The 15217-nt window shown below is 39.9% G+C and overlaps 2 protein-coding genes across 9 annotated transcripts in view; both read left to right on the forward strand.

Annotated features, from left to right (window-relative positions):
* The window catches only part of ascc3 (activating signal cointegrator 1 complex subunit 3), a 236487-nt gene extending 231478 nt beyond the window's left edge, over positions 1-5009 (forward strand). Inside the window, exons 41-43 of the mRNA XM_064344119.1 lie at positions 411-617; positions 2894-3069; positions 3544-5009. Of these exons, the coding sequence (XP_064200189.1) occupies positions 411-617; positions 2894-3069; positions 3544-3700 (540 nt within the window). The 3' untranslated portion in view covers positions 3701-5009. The remainder of the gene's footprint in view (positions 1-410; positions 618-2893; positions 3070-3543) is intronic.
* A 4568-nt stretch (positions 5010-9577) lies between these two features.
* The window catches only part of sim1a (SIM bHLH transcription factor 1a), a 21562-nt gene continuing 15922 nt past the window's right edge, over positions 9578-15217 (forward strand). Inside the window, exons 1-3 of one of the 8 annotated variants that reach the window (XM_064343030.1) lie at positions 9578-9766; positions 10218-10857; positions 15063-15145. In XM_064343030.1, coding sequence (XP_064199100.1) covers positions 10683-10857; positions 15063-15145 — 258 coding nt within the window. In that variant the 5' untranslated portion in view covers positions 9578-9766; positions 10218-10682. The other 7 variants (XM_064343074.1, XM_064343082.1, XM_064343065.1 and 4 more) reach the window with 7 other exon arrangements.

A 15217-nucleotide genomic window follows, 5' to 3' on the forward strand; every position in this document is an offset into this window, starting at 1 on the left:
ACAGGCACATCTGTGATTGGAAAACTGCTACACTCTTACTGTGTCCAAAATAGCTGGAGCTAAAAGGCTTCCTGCAGCTTTTCTGCTAAACTTTCTTATCTGATGACCCCCAGAAACGACCAACTATTCCCATAATGCATGCGGTGCTGTTGTACATCAGATCAAAGAACAAATGCCTACTCGTTATCTGAGTCTGTGGTAAAGGTAGATTGGTGAAATAATGCTCCTACCATATATATAGCTGGGTTAAACATTGAGTACGGTTGTCACGATGCAAAGGTTTGTGTGTGAAGGATCAATGCAGGCCGCATGCTTATGAGCCGTCAGGGCGGGGCTTTGCCATTGGCTGCCCCCAACCCGACACGCGAAGCTTCAGTGGGCGTGGCCTCACCTGTCCCCGCCCCTCCCAGGCCTGGGCGTTCCTCAGCCACCTGCCGGTGCTGGAGGTGGAGATGAGGGTGAAGGGCTGGTGGGGGGAGAGCCAGGAGCAGAGCGAGCGGCTGCTGCCCTCCGCCGTGGCCAACATCCGCAACCAGAAGAGCTGGCTGGACATCCACGCCGACCAGGAGTACGTCCTGCAGGTCCACCTGCACCGCCTCAACACGGGCGGCCAGAAGGTAGGAGCGTAAACCCCACTGCGTGTGTGTACCCCTGCCCCTCCGCGCACTGTACCGCTTCTCATTTAACTGCAAAACAATGAGACGATCACAGCTATGCTAGTGCGCTACGCCTTCCTTTAGCAAAGCAAAGCACGTGTCGCTCATCAAATTGAACCTTTACAAAGCTTCTCAGCCAGAAGGAACGTGAAGAAGTCCGATCTGTGTGAGGGAATGGGGGACTAACTATTTAAACCTCCAGACGAAACGAGGGCGTTACAACCCAAAAAAAATAGCGCTGCCTTGACAGATTCTCCATGATGCCAAATACAAAAATTACAAAGCGGCTAATGTAGCTAATGAGCTAAACAAACCTGTTTTCATTGATCTTCTGAAAATGTAATATATAGTTTTGTGGTTTATATAAGGAATAAACATTCTATTTTAACATTACAAATGGCTACTTTTAGATGTTTAATTTGATATAGCAGCACTTAACTATTCATTAGCCTATGTTTGGATGAATCTAATATCTGCTGCAATGCCTGTGTGTATTATTCACGACACTGTTAATTGACTTTGTCTGGGATTCCTAATTAAATCAAATTCCATTCTTTCATCTGTTAACCACTCAGACTTGGTGTCCCTAGTATATACTGTAAGACTGAGAGCTGGTAGGAAAAAGTACAAGACAGGAACTGTAAACAATCAGTATTCTTTATTCTGCTGAAGGGGAGTCCATTCACACAACAAGATGTCTGCTCAAGATCCCACAGAGGGGCAGACCCTCTGAGCATTCGTGTCAATCATGTCACATCACTCGTGCTTACCTCCAGCATTAGCAAATCATCATTAGTTACATTTCATTGGTATATAAAAGAAGTAAGAACTGTCAAAAACAGTAAGAACTCTTGACACTGCGCGTGATGAATCATGTAATAAAGTGAAAACTCTCGAAGATACAATTAAAGAACTGCAAATGGGAGCGGTCCCTGATAAACCCGAGTGCCTGCACACAGACGTGCTCTGAGTTTGCAGGAACATTCTGGGATGTGTTTGGGAGCAGTTGTTGGTTGCGAAATGTAAAGAAAGATTCAGTGCCAGCCAAACAACAATTAGTGACAGGTTTTAGAGCTGAGATGAAAGCTGGAATGACCGCAGCGTTGTGTATCATCAGACGGGGTCACATGGTCAGATACTGTACTTGGGGAACTTTGTGTGCAGGGACCAGTGAAAGGAGGGAATGCTCTGGAACAGAGTAGGACAGGTGATTGTGATTATTGCGGGAAACCTGGGCACTGGAGTGAAGAGTACAGGAAGCTCAGTCATTAATAAATATTAATATTATCCATGGTTCATAATGATCAATTAAAAGATGGGAGGGGGCCTAGGCTCTCTCTCTGAAGCAATGTATTTATTTTGGAGACCACTGGACATACGGTGACGGTGATTCAAATGATGATTCGCTAAGCCGAAGGTAATCAGCAAAGTGATGTGATGTGAATGTTATGAATGCTCAGAGGGAATGCGACTCTGTGGGACTGAACATACATGCTGCTGTGTGAACTAACTCTCTTTCTGCAGAATAAAGAATGCCGTCCTGTAGTGTTTTTCTTGGGGACTCTAACATTTGCATGCTTGTAAACAGCTCTGCGTACCTGGACGCATGTATAGATGTGTGTACACACGGGCGCATTATTTCCTGTCGTTTAACTTGCTAAATACGCATCCGTGTGAGAACCCCAGTGCATACGCACAGTGGTGCATCCCATACAACACCTCACTGCCCCTGCTCTGACACACCACACTGCTCCATCTGTGCGGTCTTCTTCTCTCGCGCTGTTTGTCCCTGTGCATCTCTAACCCCCCTCTCTTTTCCTCTCTGTCCATCTGCCCCCCCCCCCCAACTATTCCCTTCTTTCTTGCTCTATGTTTTCCTCACTCAACAAAACAAGTCTCTCTGGCTACACATTGTTTTTAATGTCCTAATATTCTATCGTAAACTTACTGTACTGTTGCTTTAAGTGTCCATTCTTGCCTCCATACTGCAAAACTGTATTTTTATTATCTGCCATGTAATTCATTATCCATTATTTCCTTTTGTTTACACTTTTCTGACTGTATTTAGTGACTTCTCATTTCAGGGTTATTATGACCTGCTAATTTCTATGATCATTTAATCACTCCGCTTAAAAACAACATCTGCAAACCGTTGCTAACGGTTGCCGTGCGCAGTAAAATGTGATTGGTCGATTGACTCACTGACTGACGGAGAGAATCCTCCCCTCTCGGTGCAGAGGAGACAGGACAGCCGGGCAATGGCCCCTCACTTCCCCAAGCTGAAGGACGAGGGCTGGTTCCTGGTGCTGGGAGAGGTGGAGAAGAGGGAGCTGCTGGCCGTCAAGAGGGTGGGGTATGTGCGGAACCGCAGCACCGCCTCCGTCGCCTTCTTCACCCCGGAGAAGACGGGCAGGTGAGGCCTTAGGGGGCAGGGATAGGGGTTGGGGTGGGTGTGGTTTTAAGTGTGAGGATAGACCAGGCCTGAACGAGCCTGTGATTTGCAGAGGAATGAGTGAGTGTGTGTGAATGGGGTAGCAGGAAGTTCACCTTCAGGCTGAAACTGAAAGTTATGACCCGTCTGTGATATCTGTGTTTTAGTATCACCTGTTCAATAACTTTAACAATAACCCTTGTATTAATTGATATCTGCTACAGGGTTTATGTATAGTCCTCTGTAATATATCTTATGAACAGGATTTCTGTCATCCTTGATATACTGATATACTGATTTACATTTTGTTTTTGGAACATTGTGTTTTTAATGTTCTTTGTGTCCTCCTGGCCTGCTGATGAAAAACAGCTTTGTCGGACAGCCAAGTGCTGAATGTTTCCTAACCGCCCGCTGTCCCCGATACGCTAATAACTGTCAATGGAACCTCCCATCCAGGTGCATCTACACCCTGTACCTGATGAGCGACAGCTACCTGGGCCTGGACCAGCAGTACGACATTCACCTGAACGTGACGCCGCCCAGCGTCTCCGCCCAGGTGAACAGCGAGGTGTCGGAGAGCATGGACAGCCTGGCCGTGGGCGGGAGCTCTTAGCAGGCGGCGGAGCGCAGGCGGGGCCAACCAGGACGCGATTGCGGGGATGATGTCACATTGGTGATGTCATAATGGGAGAGAAGGGCCTGCGTTGCAGTGACTTTGCCTTAGCAGAGGTCGTTGAGGCTGACCTCAGTGACACAGGGAGATTTGGTGTGTGTGTAGGGTGGGGTTTTGGAGCGTTCTACCACACGCGGGGGTGGATCGTAGCGCCGCAAACTTACGTTATTCTCCTTCTGGACAAACTGTATGCTCACACCCCACGCACCCTTAGCATCAGCTCGGCAGTGTAGACTTCCACAGGCACTGCTGTCCTCTAGCCCAGCGGGGTCTCGCATGCCCACACATCAGCGGCCAAAACTAACAGAAGTCGACTTTACTCGATCACGTTCAGCCTGGACTGTGGAATGTTTCAGTTTCAGTTGTTCAGTGCTGATTGACCAATATGGCATTTTACTGAAAGGTTTGCATTGTTTCTGTGGGTGCTCATATTAAACCTGTGTGTTCTTTTTTTTTTTGGACAGTGGACTAGTTCCATTAGTACGCACTCTTAGCATTGCGTGCCTGATTCCATTCATTAAATATTCACGTAAAAACATTCATCCTGAAAATTTAAGTTCCGTGCAACTTCTCTTATTTATGATTTTTTTTTCCTGGTTTTTCCTCTGAATATAGGTGCATTTGAAGTATAAAGTGTCTTTTTGACAGGCCATTAAAAAAAAAAACTATAAAACAGCGCTTGATTTGTTTCTGGTAAATCTAATCTGTCGTTTGGAGAGAAGCACGATTGTAAAATATTTAGGTTTGGTTTGAAATATCTTTTAGCTGCGGTTTAAGGATCGTAACTCTGGTGCACATAGGATTGGAGTCACAGACCCGAGTCGGGGGGTTGTGGGGGAAATTTATAGCGTTGCCTCGCCAAACACGGGAAACCTGGATGCAGTTATTTAACGCGGGGTTAAGGAATGCAGGCCAGGTGTGTGGGTCATGCTTTGCTCCATGTGCCAAACTATGACATCTGCTTGGAAAATTATTCGCTGGTTCTGCGGAGTCCATATTGTTACTGACCCACAGTCCCTTCGTGTGGTGGCTCTCTTCCTTTAGAATCATTCTCCAAATGGCTCTCGGTGTTGTTGCACAAACAGCCATAATTATAACACCCCCCCCCCCCCCTCCCATACACACATCTTTGAATTAAAATCTCAAAATGTTAAATGGAATTTTAAGCGGTAGTACATGTTCATTTTGTACTGCTGGCTGTACTGCAATATGTAGGATCATTATTGGAATAAAATTTACTTTGAAAGCACTCGTTGTTTGTGGTTACTCAGAGCCAGCTGTTGGTGAAATTTGTAGTGTGAAAAATGTATGTTTGTATCTTCCTTTAATTTTTTAAGGACCTGCATATTCAACACAAATATCATTATTTACATGTGAGAAGTGATCTGGTTTAAACCAAGTGCGTTCATTACCTCCGTGACCGACTGAATTCATATAAAGCGCTTGTGTTTCTGAACCTGTGTTCTCCGAATGGGCCTCTGATGTAGACAGGCATTTGAGGTCAGGTTGAGTTAAGCTGACTTTAGTTACCATGCAACGGGAGGAAGTTTCGATTCTGAGATGGTCCACTCGCTTCGATATCTTCTGAGCTGAAAACATTTTTACCGCAATATCACGCTGCTTAAAGTGATTCAGTAATATTGCTTTAGCAAAACTACTAAAAGCATTAATATGGTTTAGTATCTTGGAGTTTAAAAACCTTTTAGGTTTCTAAATCTATTTGCGAAGTTTAGTTTTACTGTGTTGCTGTGGAGTGATCCATTTGGCTGCAATACACAGCAGTAAAGTGAACTGGCCTTTTTAAATTTTTATTTGGAGATATTCACTCTTATAATAATTTACGCTTGCAAAAATCTTTTGTAGGTTTAGCTGCAGTATAGTAAATAATTTTTTTCCTCATTTAACTGGTGTATTTTGCCCTTATAATGTTCATATGCTTTGTAGGTCTGCTTCTTGTGATAGTAAAGTTACTTTTTAATTTAATTACACTAATTTATTTATACTTAGTCATTGTATATTGCTGTGCTCTTTAAAAAAGCCATTATACTTGTTTAGTAAAACCCCCATTAATATTTCTGCTTTTTAAAAAGCCCATGAAGTATTTTTATATGCAATCATAAAGATCAAAATATGTGTTTAATGATTTGTTTAATTTGTAGTAAAGATCCAAATTGTTCTACTGTGCTGTATTAAAGACCAGTTTCATTTGAATGTGCTTGTAGGAGGGGGAAAAAACCCATTCAGTGGAATACACTGGAGTCAACATTTTGGAACGTCATAGGAACACCACTCTTTTTCCTTAAACGTATTGCATATTGATGCTATGGCAAGCCTTCATTTTAGGATAGAGTGAAATATTGACATTTTATTCGTTAATCCCAGGCATTTTTTCCCCATTCTTATTTTATTTTATTTTATTTATTTTTTTTATTAAGCATTCCCTGTGTACACCCCCTCCTATTTTGAGGGAGAGAGAAAAAATAATGTTTGGTTCTGGGCTGAGTGTTTGCACAATAATTATCCTGGTCACCAGTCATGTTTAGTACGTTCACCATTTTTCTTGTTAATTGCCATTTTATGAAAGGAGAGTGCACATTTTATGTAATCTGCACACTCATTTATCCAGAAGCTGCCAGCAACATGTGGAACTTTAACACACTTGTGCAAATGTTTTTTTTTTTTTTTTTTTCTCACGTCCCCCCTCCTCCCGTACATTAATTAATTTCACGCGCAATCTCCCGCTGGCTGGGGTTTGTGCTTATTGTTTACGAACGTAAAAATGGGCGTGCTTGGGTCTTTGATGGTCTGTGGCAGTGTTTTTTTTTTTTTTTTGGTTAAGGGTTTATGACATTACACCGTGACTGTAGGTGGGATGACTGTGGAACTCCAGGCTGGCCCTAATCTCTAAGATAGCCCAACAGTGGTCCTCATTACAGAGCCGCACATCTGGCACGACGTTCCTGAACTGCCTTCCTTAGGCTGCGTCAATACAACAAAACAGCAGTGGGAGGAGGACTGAAGCATTGCCAAATGCACCACTTTTACTGGGAGAATTATAATCTCGCGTCACCAAATAGGATTCTCTGGCCGTCCGTGACATGGGGTGAGTTGTACTTGAAGGTGTGGTGGTAGGTATGAGAACACAAGCTAAGATGTCATGAATGCATCATAAAGGCATCATAAAGGGGGGCGGAGTAGTCAGGTGTACATGCTAGAGGTAATCAGAGGGCATGGAGTCTCACCTGAACAGCGAGACTTGAGCCTTAATTGTAGCCTCTCAACAATTATTTTAAACCGGTCAGAAGAGTCTTTTTTTTATATATTTTGTATTAGTGGTTTTAGTTTTATATAGCGTTTTATTTGAAATGTCAATCATATTCGTGAATAATGACACTGTTAAATACTTTGTCACAGATATCCGCATCTTTTCATATAATTTATTTGCTAAATAATGCTAAATCACCAGTAGATTAACTATTTTCTACGATATTGTGGTCAGATGGTGTCAAATTTGGGTTTGTGTATTATTTACTAGTTCGTTGACTTGATTTCAGCCTCTAAAACTGGCTTTGCCACTAGTGTTCACGAGCTTTTCTCGGCTCTCCGTCTGAGGGGAATCCATAACATAGTTTAATTATTTTCAATAAATCATTAAATAAGTAAAATTAATTATATATATTTATTTATTTTTTAGTACGGCCCTGGTACTGTAACGACGCATTTTTTCTCAACAGGATCAGATTAATGATCTCCGATGAGAAATTAGGCAATTGTAAAACAGCTATGAAAAGCTCTGACATATTTCGAGCTTATAGGCCTATTTAAAAAGTTTCAGAAAATGATTATACACATAACCTACTACTAAATTACGTCTTGAGACGGAACGTGTTCCATGATGAATTGGATTTCAGCTGTTCTTCGTTCAACCAAAAAAATATTTTACTTTAGTTTATAATAAAATTAACATATTTTTGTTATTTGTTATAACGGCGCATTAAATTGAGAATTATTTTACATTCGTGGCTTCTTTGTTATTTTCACGTTGTAATCAATCTTTCTGTTGAGCAATTTTAAAAACGAACGCAGCAAAGTAACGCCTATTAGTAGTAATTTAGACCATCAATAGCAACTATGGTTGCAGGTAGTTAATTGCGTGTCCTCTATAATGGAAATAGCATTTTATTACAGCGATATCTTAAGTCCTTCCTGGTGACTTCGTGATCTGGAGTATTTTCAATTGTCCCCTTTTTCAGCAGACGCTGTTTAATTAGCAGCAAATTCGAGCTTTACTAAAAGGTTAAACCAGCGTCAACCGTTCCGTGCACGTACTGCAGACGGGCTTATTTTGCGCTTTAAGGCTCGCTGCAGGTGGATTTCGTATTAAAGGGGCGGGGGGCATCCACGTCTAAGGCTTGACAGAGACGGGCACGGCGAAGAAAAAAAGAAAATAGCGTTGTATCTTTTAAAACAAACACACGACATGCCGTGTGTTTGAATGTGTGTGTTATCACCAATAGCTGAAATTATTCATATGCGCGTAGGAATACAAAAAAATCGAATTTAGAAATACTGCGAGAATCGTTTATACTGGTTTGCGGTGCTGCGGGACGTTTTAAAATGGTCATTTATTAATAACGCATAATGCTTCTACTAATTATAGATGCATACTGAGTCCTTATCACGATTGTAATACCATAATATTGCAATTTAGCAACTCGTTTATCTCCATCACCCATTACAAACTTTAATTGTATCCAATTTGAGTCATTTTTGTACAGTAGTCACTCCGTTCTACTGGCTATGAAAATGAAATCAGTTTGTCAAACAAGAGATTAATTCAGTAGGCAAAAAAAAAAAGTATTTATTGCGTTATATAACGTGGTCTGCAGGTGAAATCGCTACAATTTTCAATTCAAATATTCTTTTAAAAAACATTTCTTGTATGCAATTCTTGTATTACAGGAGAAATCAACGTCATTTACAAACGTCCACTGACTATTGCCTTTACTGTCATTCAACCATTGCACCGTGTGTGTGCGTATATATATATATATATATATATATATATATATATATATATATATATATAATTAACTATTCTGTATAAATTGACCCTGTTCCTCCGATGTGAGGTGTGCTGCTTTTTTATCTCACTTATTTAGGCTATTTTAAAATACGCAAAAACAACGAATAAAATCTAAAATCTGTATTTGTGCATTTAAATGAGTCACTCCACTTTCGAAGCACATTTTTTGTATATCATTTTTATTTCATAGTTTTGAATTACTGCTACTACTAAATCGAGCCATAATCTGAAGGTTAGCCTACGTGGCGGTTTATTGAGAAGCGAAAATATAAAATATAAATAGGCCTAGCAACATAGTGGCTTGAAACGAGATCAAAGACTCTATTTCATCGTTGTACAAGCTAAAGATAGTAGCCTACAATTGCAATTGTAAACACACAAATCTTGTTAGTACGGTGTCGCCAGTGAATTACAAACAAACTAAATTTCGTCTATTGTGGCTTTGTTGAAATGCACGATTTAACAGTGTGAATGTAGTGTAAACCAACCAAAAGTGGATTTTCGATCCATAATTTCCTACAGGTTGGGTTCTATCAAGGTCAGAGGCTAACATTTCTAACAAATCCTGGTTTCACTTCAAGCGCCGATACGTTTATATTAAGAATGCCCAATAGGGATATCGACCTCAACCCTCATGGGCCAATAAGAGCAGGAGCGACGGGAAAATAATGGAGGTGGGCTGTACTTGGAAAGAACGAGAGATTGAGAGTTTGTAGGGGAGGAGGGGTGAAAAGTAGTTTAGAATCTCGCATCCCTAAATTAGAGGTGTGCTTTCAATAACGGTTCTTCCTGCCTTTTCTTGTAGGATCACTAGGAGTTTGAGAGACAAATAACCAGTAAGAGGTGCGAACTCGGTCAAAAAAGGTTAAATCTCCGCGGACCGCGTGAAAATGAAAGTTGGATTCTCTCAGCGGTCTGAGGTGAGTTTACTAAAGAACGTGCTTTCACGTCAATTTGGATACAAATAACAAACGGCTACTCTTTTGTGGTAATTGTATTTCAAGGACGATTGTTTAAAACAAAATGCATTGACAATGTTGAGTAATGGCTACTGCGTATGTATCGTTTCATTTGAAATAGGTTGGTCAAGTACTTGTACTTTGCCATTTGTCGATATACAATATTGCGCATTTCCTTACTCTTGACCTGTATGCGCATTAACTATTATTATAACCCGTCGACTGTTTCGCTTAATATTTTCCATTAGGCTAATGCATGCCGTGCTGATGGTTGAGACTATAGCAGTGTGCTTGTGTTATGTGTTGGTTGGTACGTCACGTTATAACTATATGTTGTTCTTTAAATGGGCTATCTGTACCGGAGTAAATAGCCTACACATGTATGCGCAATCGTTGTTTTTTTCCCCTCCAGTTGGACCTGTTATTTGTGACTTCCAATACCGCTACGGAGGATTGCAGCGCTGGCCAGTGAACTTTAAAGATGTCGGGCCTAACTCGTCGTGATGTAAAATAAAAACAGGAATATGACAACACCATACTCACAATTTCGTTGAGATTGAACGCAGGATATGAAGTTTCATCATTACCATCATCAGTCTGGAAGTGACATCGGACCTATTTTGAACCGTGCTGGATTTAGTTTTAAAAGTTAAAACAGAACAACTGCTGCTTTGCCTCGACTTGAACCGCAGGTACAGTTGGGAGAAGCTCATACATATTGTGGGCGCTTCTTTCCACGCATGAGAAATAATAGGACGCACGGCATGGTCAAAATGAGCTAATGCAGAAATCACGTTCAACTTTTGGTACTGGACCTCTGAGTGCATTTTAGCAGAGGAAGGAAAACATAATTCCCTAAAACAAAAATAAACCAACAATGAAAGAAAAGTCTAAGAATGCCGCCCGGACTAGACGGGAAAAAGAAAATAGTGAATTCTATGAACTGGCAAAATTGTTGCCCTTGCCCTCGGCCATCACATCCCAGCTCGACAAAGCTTCCATCATACGATTGACAACTAGCTACTTGAAAATGAGAATTGTCTTTCCTGAAGGTAAGCTTGCATTTATGCTATCCAGTTACAGCGAATGTTGCACATATTGTCTGCTTCTAACAACGGTCAAAACTAAATATTGGGATTTAGATATTACTACTACTACTACTACTACATCTAATAATAATAATAATAATGACATATTTAAGAAATATTTAGCAAATATTAGCAATTAAATGTTAGAAAATAAATTAGCCATTAAATGTATTAGTGTCGTAACAACTGTTAGTGTGTTGTTGTTATTATTATTATTATTAGTGGTAGTAGTATTCGTAGTAGTTTTCTTTTTTTTTGTTGTTTTTTTTTCCTTTGGTATTTTTGTATATTTGGATCGCATTAGATACAGAGAATGGCTGTATGCATTCACTGACATATTGTGATAGGCCCCTGCTGCCACTTGATCCTCTGTTGTCCATTAGGGAACAATTTCACGAACTGGGGTATTTGAGCTCAGGGAGAAAACAAAATAAATTCGGAAATTGTTACGCACAGTTGATTTGCTGGACATTTTCCAATTTTCATGAACAAAAATTTCCCTCATTTTACTCCTATATCATTTTCCTGGTTGGGTGGGTGGATGATGGGGGGATTGTAATTAATTTTCTTTTTCAGCTTGCATCTGATATGCAAAATAAGGAATAAAGCAGCATAATTGACGTATTTTCGTTTGCATATCTTGTAAAAGTAACTCGCAGGCTTTGGCTTTTTAACTTCGCCCTTGCTTTGCTGCCATTTTGCCATTGTTATAAGTAAACGATGCGAGGCGATTGATTGTAGTGCGTTATTTTTCAGATAAAATTTTGTAAGTGAGCCGCTCAAATCCTTTGTCAAACATGTACATACGGGAAAGGATTTACACAGACACGCGCTTTTATGTCTGTGAATACACCGAAAGGAATGTAGCTATGTATGCAAGTAGTGCCTTTTCAGAGCCCGTCCAACCGTGATGCTCCGGGAAGACTATTAGCCGTCATTTGCCACCTTCTCTCCAGTCTCAATGGGCTACTTTTCTGCGTGACTGCAAGGGAGCCTCGCCAATTAGCGCGGCCCGCGTGCCACACTGTCCGATCAGCCGGAGCATATGGAGCCCCCTTGTAAACCATAGAGGAGGTTTGATGGAGGAAGAATAGGTGCTCGGAGTAGGCGGTGAACGAAGAAAGACGGAGAGAGAGCGAGAAAAATCAAATACACAGGGGGTAACATGATAATTACAGGGAATGATTATTTGCACAGTCAGTCAGGCATTCTTCTCGCTTTACACACACAATCACAACACACACAATTATATATATATATATATATATATATATATATATATTCCGTTTTAGGATCACATATGGCTTAGGGACCTACGTGTTCCAGAACATTCTTTTGTGCACCGGAAAATAATACAGGACTTCATGAAAAAGGTAATGAATCAAAAATGAATTATCGCATAGTATAATTGCGTTTTTTTAAAATACACGTGCACATACTCATGCCTACTGGTTGTATGATGCGGTTTTCCACGTGGGCATGTGCTGTGTTGTTTTCTTTGCAGATACCACAGCGTGATCGAGTATTAAGTTCCATTGTTTGTTTTCTCATGCAGTAGTTCTTATTTTGGTACACATCTCGCCTCATTCAACATCTTGGAGCGTCCGTGTTTTAGACATAAACTGACAGTATGTGAAAATGGCACAAATAAATAAATAAATAAATAAAAAATAATAATAACTGATACATAGACAATGACATAAAAGTCATAACCTCGTGCGTGTTTCTTATTTAGTATTTTCTATTGTTTTATCCAAAGAATCAAGTAACACATATCAGAACAACTACAGATGAAAAATATCGAATACATAGGCTACTTTATTTTACCTATAGAAACAAAAGCTTGGGAAATAAACGAATCACATGGATTTAAAAAGGAGCATAAATGTTTTTATTAATAAATTAGTGTGTAGCTTATGCCGCAAATCATTTCAGCTGGTAGAGGCGCACTATGGCTAGGCCTGTACTGATTCTAACACAATGTTATAGACGTAACTTGTCTCTGCAATCGGTAAAAATATTTTGACAGTCAGAAACGTGTGATATGGTAAAATAAATTCATAATTGAAGATGCTGTTGTTTTGTGTTTCAAATTCGTGAATTAGGACTCCCATTAGAACGCTGTTTACGAGGCTTGCTACTGAGAACCGTGTGGTCTCTTCATTAAATCATTCTTGTTGTTTAGCCACCGTCCACATAGTATGTCAGACATGCTGAGCGATTAAGTGTCAAATTTTTTTTTACACTTTTTAATGTCATTTTCAAATTTTATGATGTCCTACATGAATATTAAAATACGCCCCCCCCCCCCTTTATCCTATATTACAAAATATAAATATATGCATAGGCCTACATAAATCACTGGCAACATTGTTTCAATAAAAATACCTACGATCACCTACCCGCGGCTTGGAAATATTGTACCTGGTCAATGTGTATAATTTAAAATAAATAAATAAATGTAGACTGGAAATAATCTGAATTTCATTTTGGAGTCATTACTTTGTTAGTGTGCATGTGTTGCAGCGACAAGATGACAACAGTCTATTTTGACTATGTACAGTTTTTGTGGTGCTATTGTTTAAAGTAGTTAATGTATATTTACTCAAGTATGCAAAGGCCTATACATTTCTTAAGCAAAAGCCAAGTGTTCCACTTCAGTGGTAAACTATAAAGTAGCCTATAGCATTGTTTTCACTCAGTCCATCTGTTTTAAACCTGTACTAACTATTTGGGTCGTGTGAACGTGCTAACAATTTTAGGTAATTGGTTGATTTTAAATAACTGGGAACCTTTCCAGGTTTAATGTTAAAAGATGGGTGTCGTTCTCCTATCCTGTAAGCAATTGAAAGATTCCTTCAGGGAGACTGAATTACACTTTTTCTTTGTTCAACAACCTCTTTTGTTTGAAAGCCCACTTCGTTCGGTTTAGACCTCCTTCACGCTCGTGGTGTATCTATAGATAGTTTTCCTAATCTTATAAGCTTCAAGGCAGTTGTAATTTTGTGATTATTTAAGAGGACTGATGTCGAGGCGTCCATTTCCCCCTGCGGTAGGTCAAGTGCGAAAACTCTGAACTCAGATAGAGCTCTCACACAGATTAACAACGAACAGACGGGCCGACCTGCCACCACGCTACGTAGCCTATACGACGTAGCCGAATGGTCTGCGTTGATTAAACCATTTGAGTAAGCATAGAAGAGAAAGTGCTTTTAGAATCAAATTTGAATTGTCACTCTACTTTTCGGTCTAATATCCTGATCTAGAATAGATACAGTAATTTGTATTTAAAAGATGCTGACCAAATAAAATGTTATCAAGTTGACAGGTACAGACAGACCTACAGCCGTCATTTTTTTTGTTTGTTGTTGTTGCCTTCCATGCTTCTGAGCTACAAAGAGACCAAATAATTCCACTGCGGGGTTCTGGGTGTACGCTATGGAAAGTATGCAAAATACCCATTTATACTATTCTCCGCATGCGTCCATTTAATGGGCCTATGCAATTACGGAGTTTGTATATATATATGATTTTCTTTCGAGCCCTCATTTTGACAAACGGAAACTTGTTCATTGCAAGACTGTTCCGTGAAGTCCTTCAGTGGCCTATTTATTAGTATACTGCTTTACTGTCCGCCACATCTTCTGTTCTGAAGAGGCTGCCTATTTGAGTTCTGGTTAAGGAATAATTTGGTTGTTTCTGTTATGTAAACGTAAAGTGAATATTTGGTTAATATTAAAATGGGGAATTGGGTTGACTCTGATCTTTGCTCAGTGTATGTTTGTTTTCGTACGATTTGCATTTCAATTGGGATTGAACGGGCTTCCTGAGGAAAGCAACTCTTATTTGCTTTATCGAGTTTTGTTAGTTCCTTCGGGTGTGTTATATACAGAAACGATTTACATTTTCAATGTCTTACAAGCTTGTTTACTGTGAATTCAAAATATTTCACTAAGCTCTAAACTCCGTCCTGAAGTTTAAATTCTATATTATTATTATTATTATTATTATTATTATTATTATAGCTGGCCAAATAATAACCTTCACACCGATTGTTCCTATATTGACCAAATGCATGGCACTATGAGCAATACGGATTTAGCCTACAACAGACAAAAATGTTTTTACAGTCGTGCAATGAAAAAATTTAAAATAATTTCTGTTTGCAGGTCTTGGGGAATCGTGGGGTCACGTGAGCCGAACTAGCTCGCTGGATAACGTGGGTCGCGAGCTGGGTTCCCACCTACTTCAGGTGAATGTGAAGAGCGCATGCTCTTTTTGAAATGTATTATTATTATTATTATTATTATTATTATTATTATTA

The sequence above is a fragment of the Anguilla rostrata genome, chromosome 1, assembly GCF_018555375.3.
Source record: "Anguilla rostrata isolate EN2019 chromosome 1, ASM1855537v3, whole genome shotgun sequence".
In the NCBI taxonomy this organism is placed as follows: Eukaryota; Metazoa; Chordata; class Actinopteri; order Anguilliformes; family Anguillidae; genus Anguilla; species Anguilla rostrata.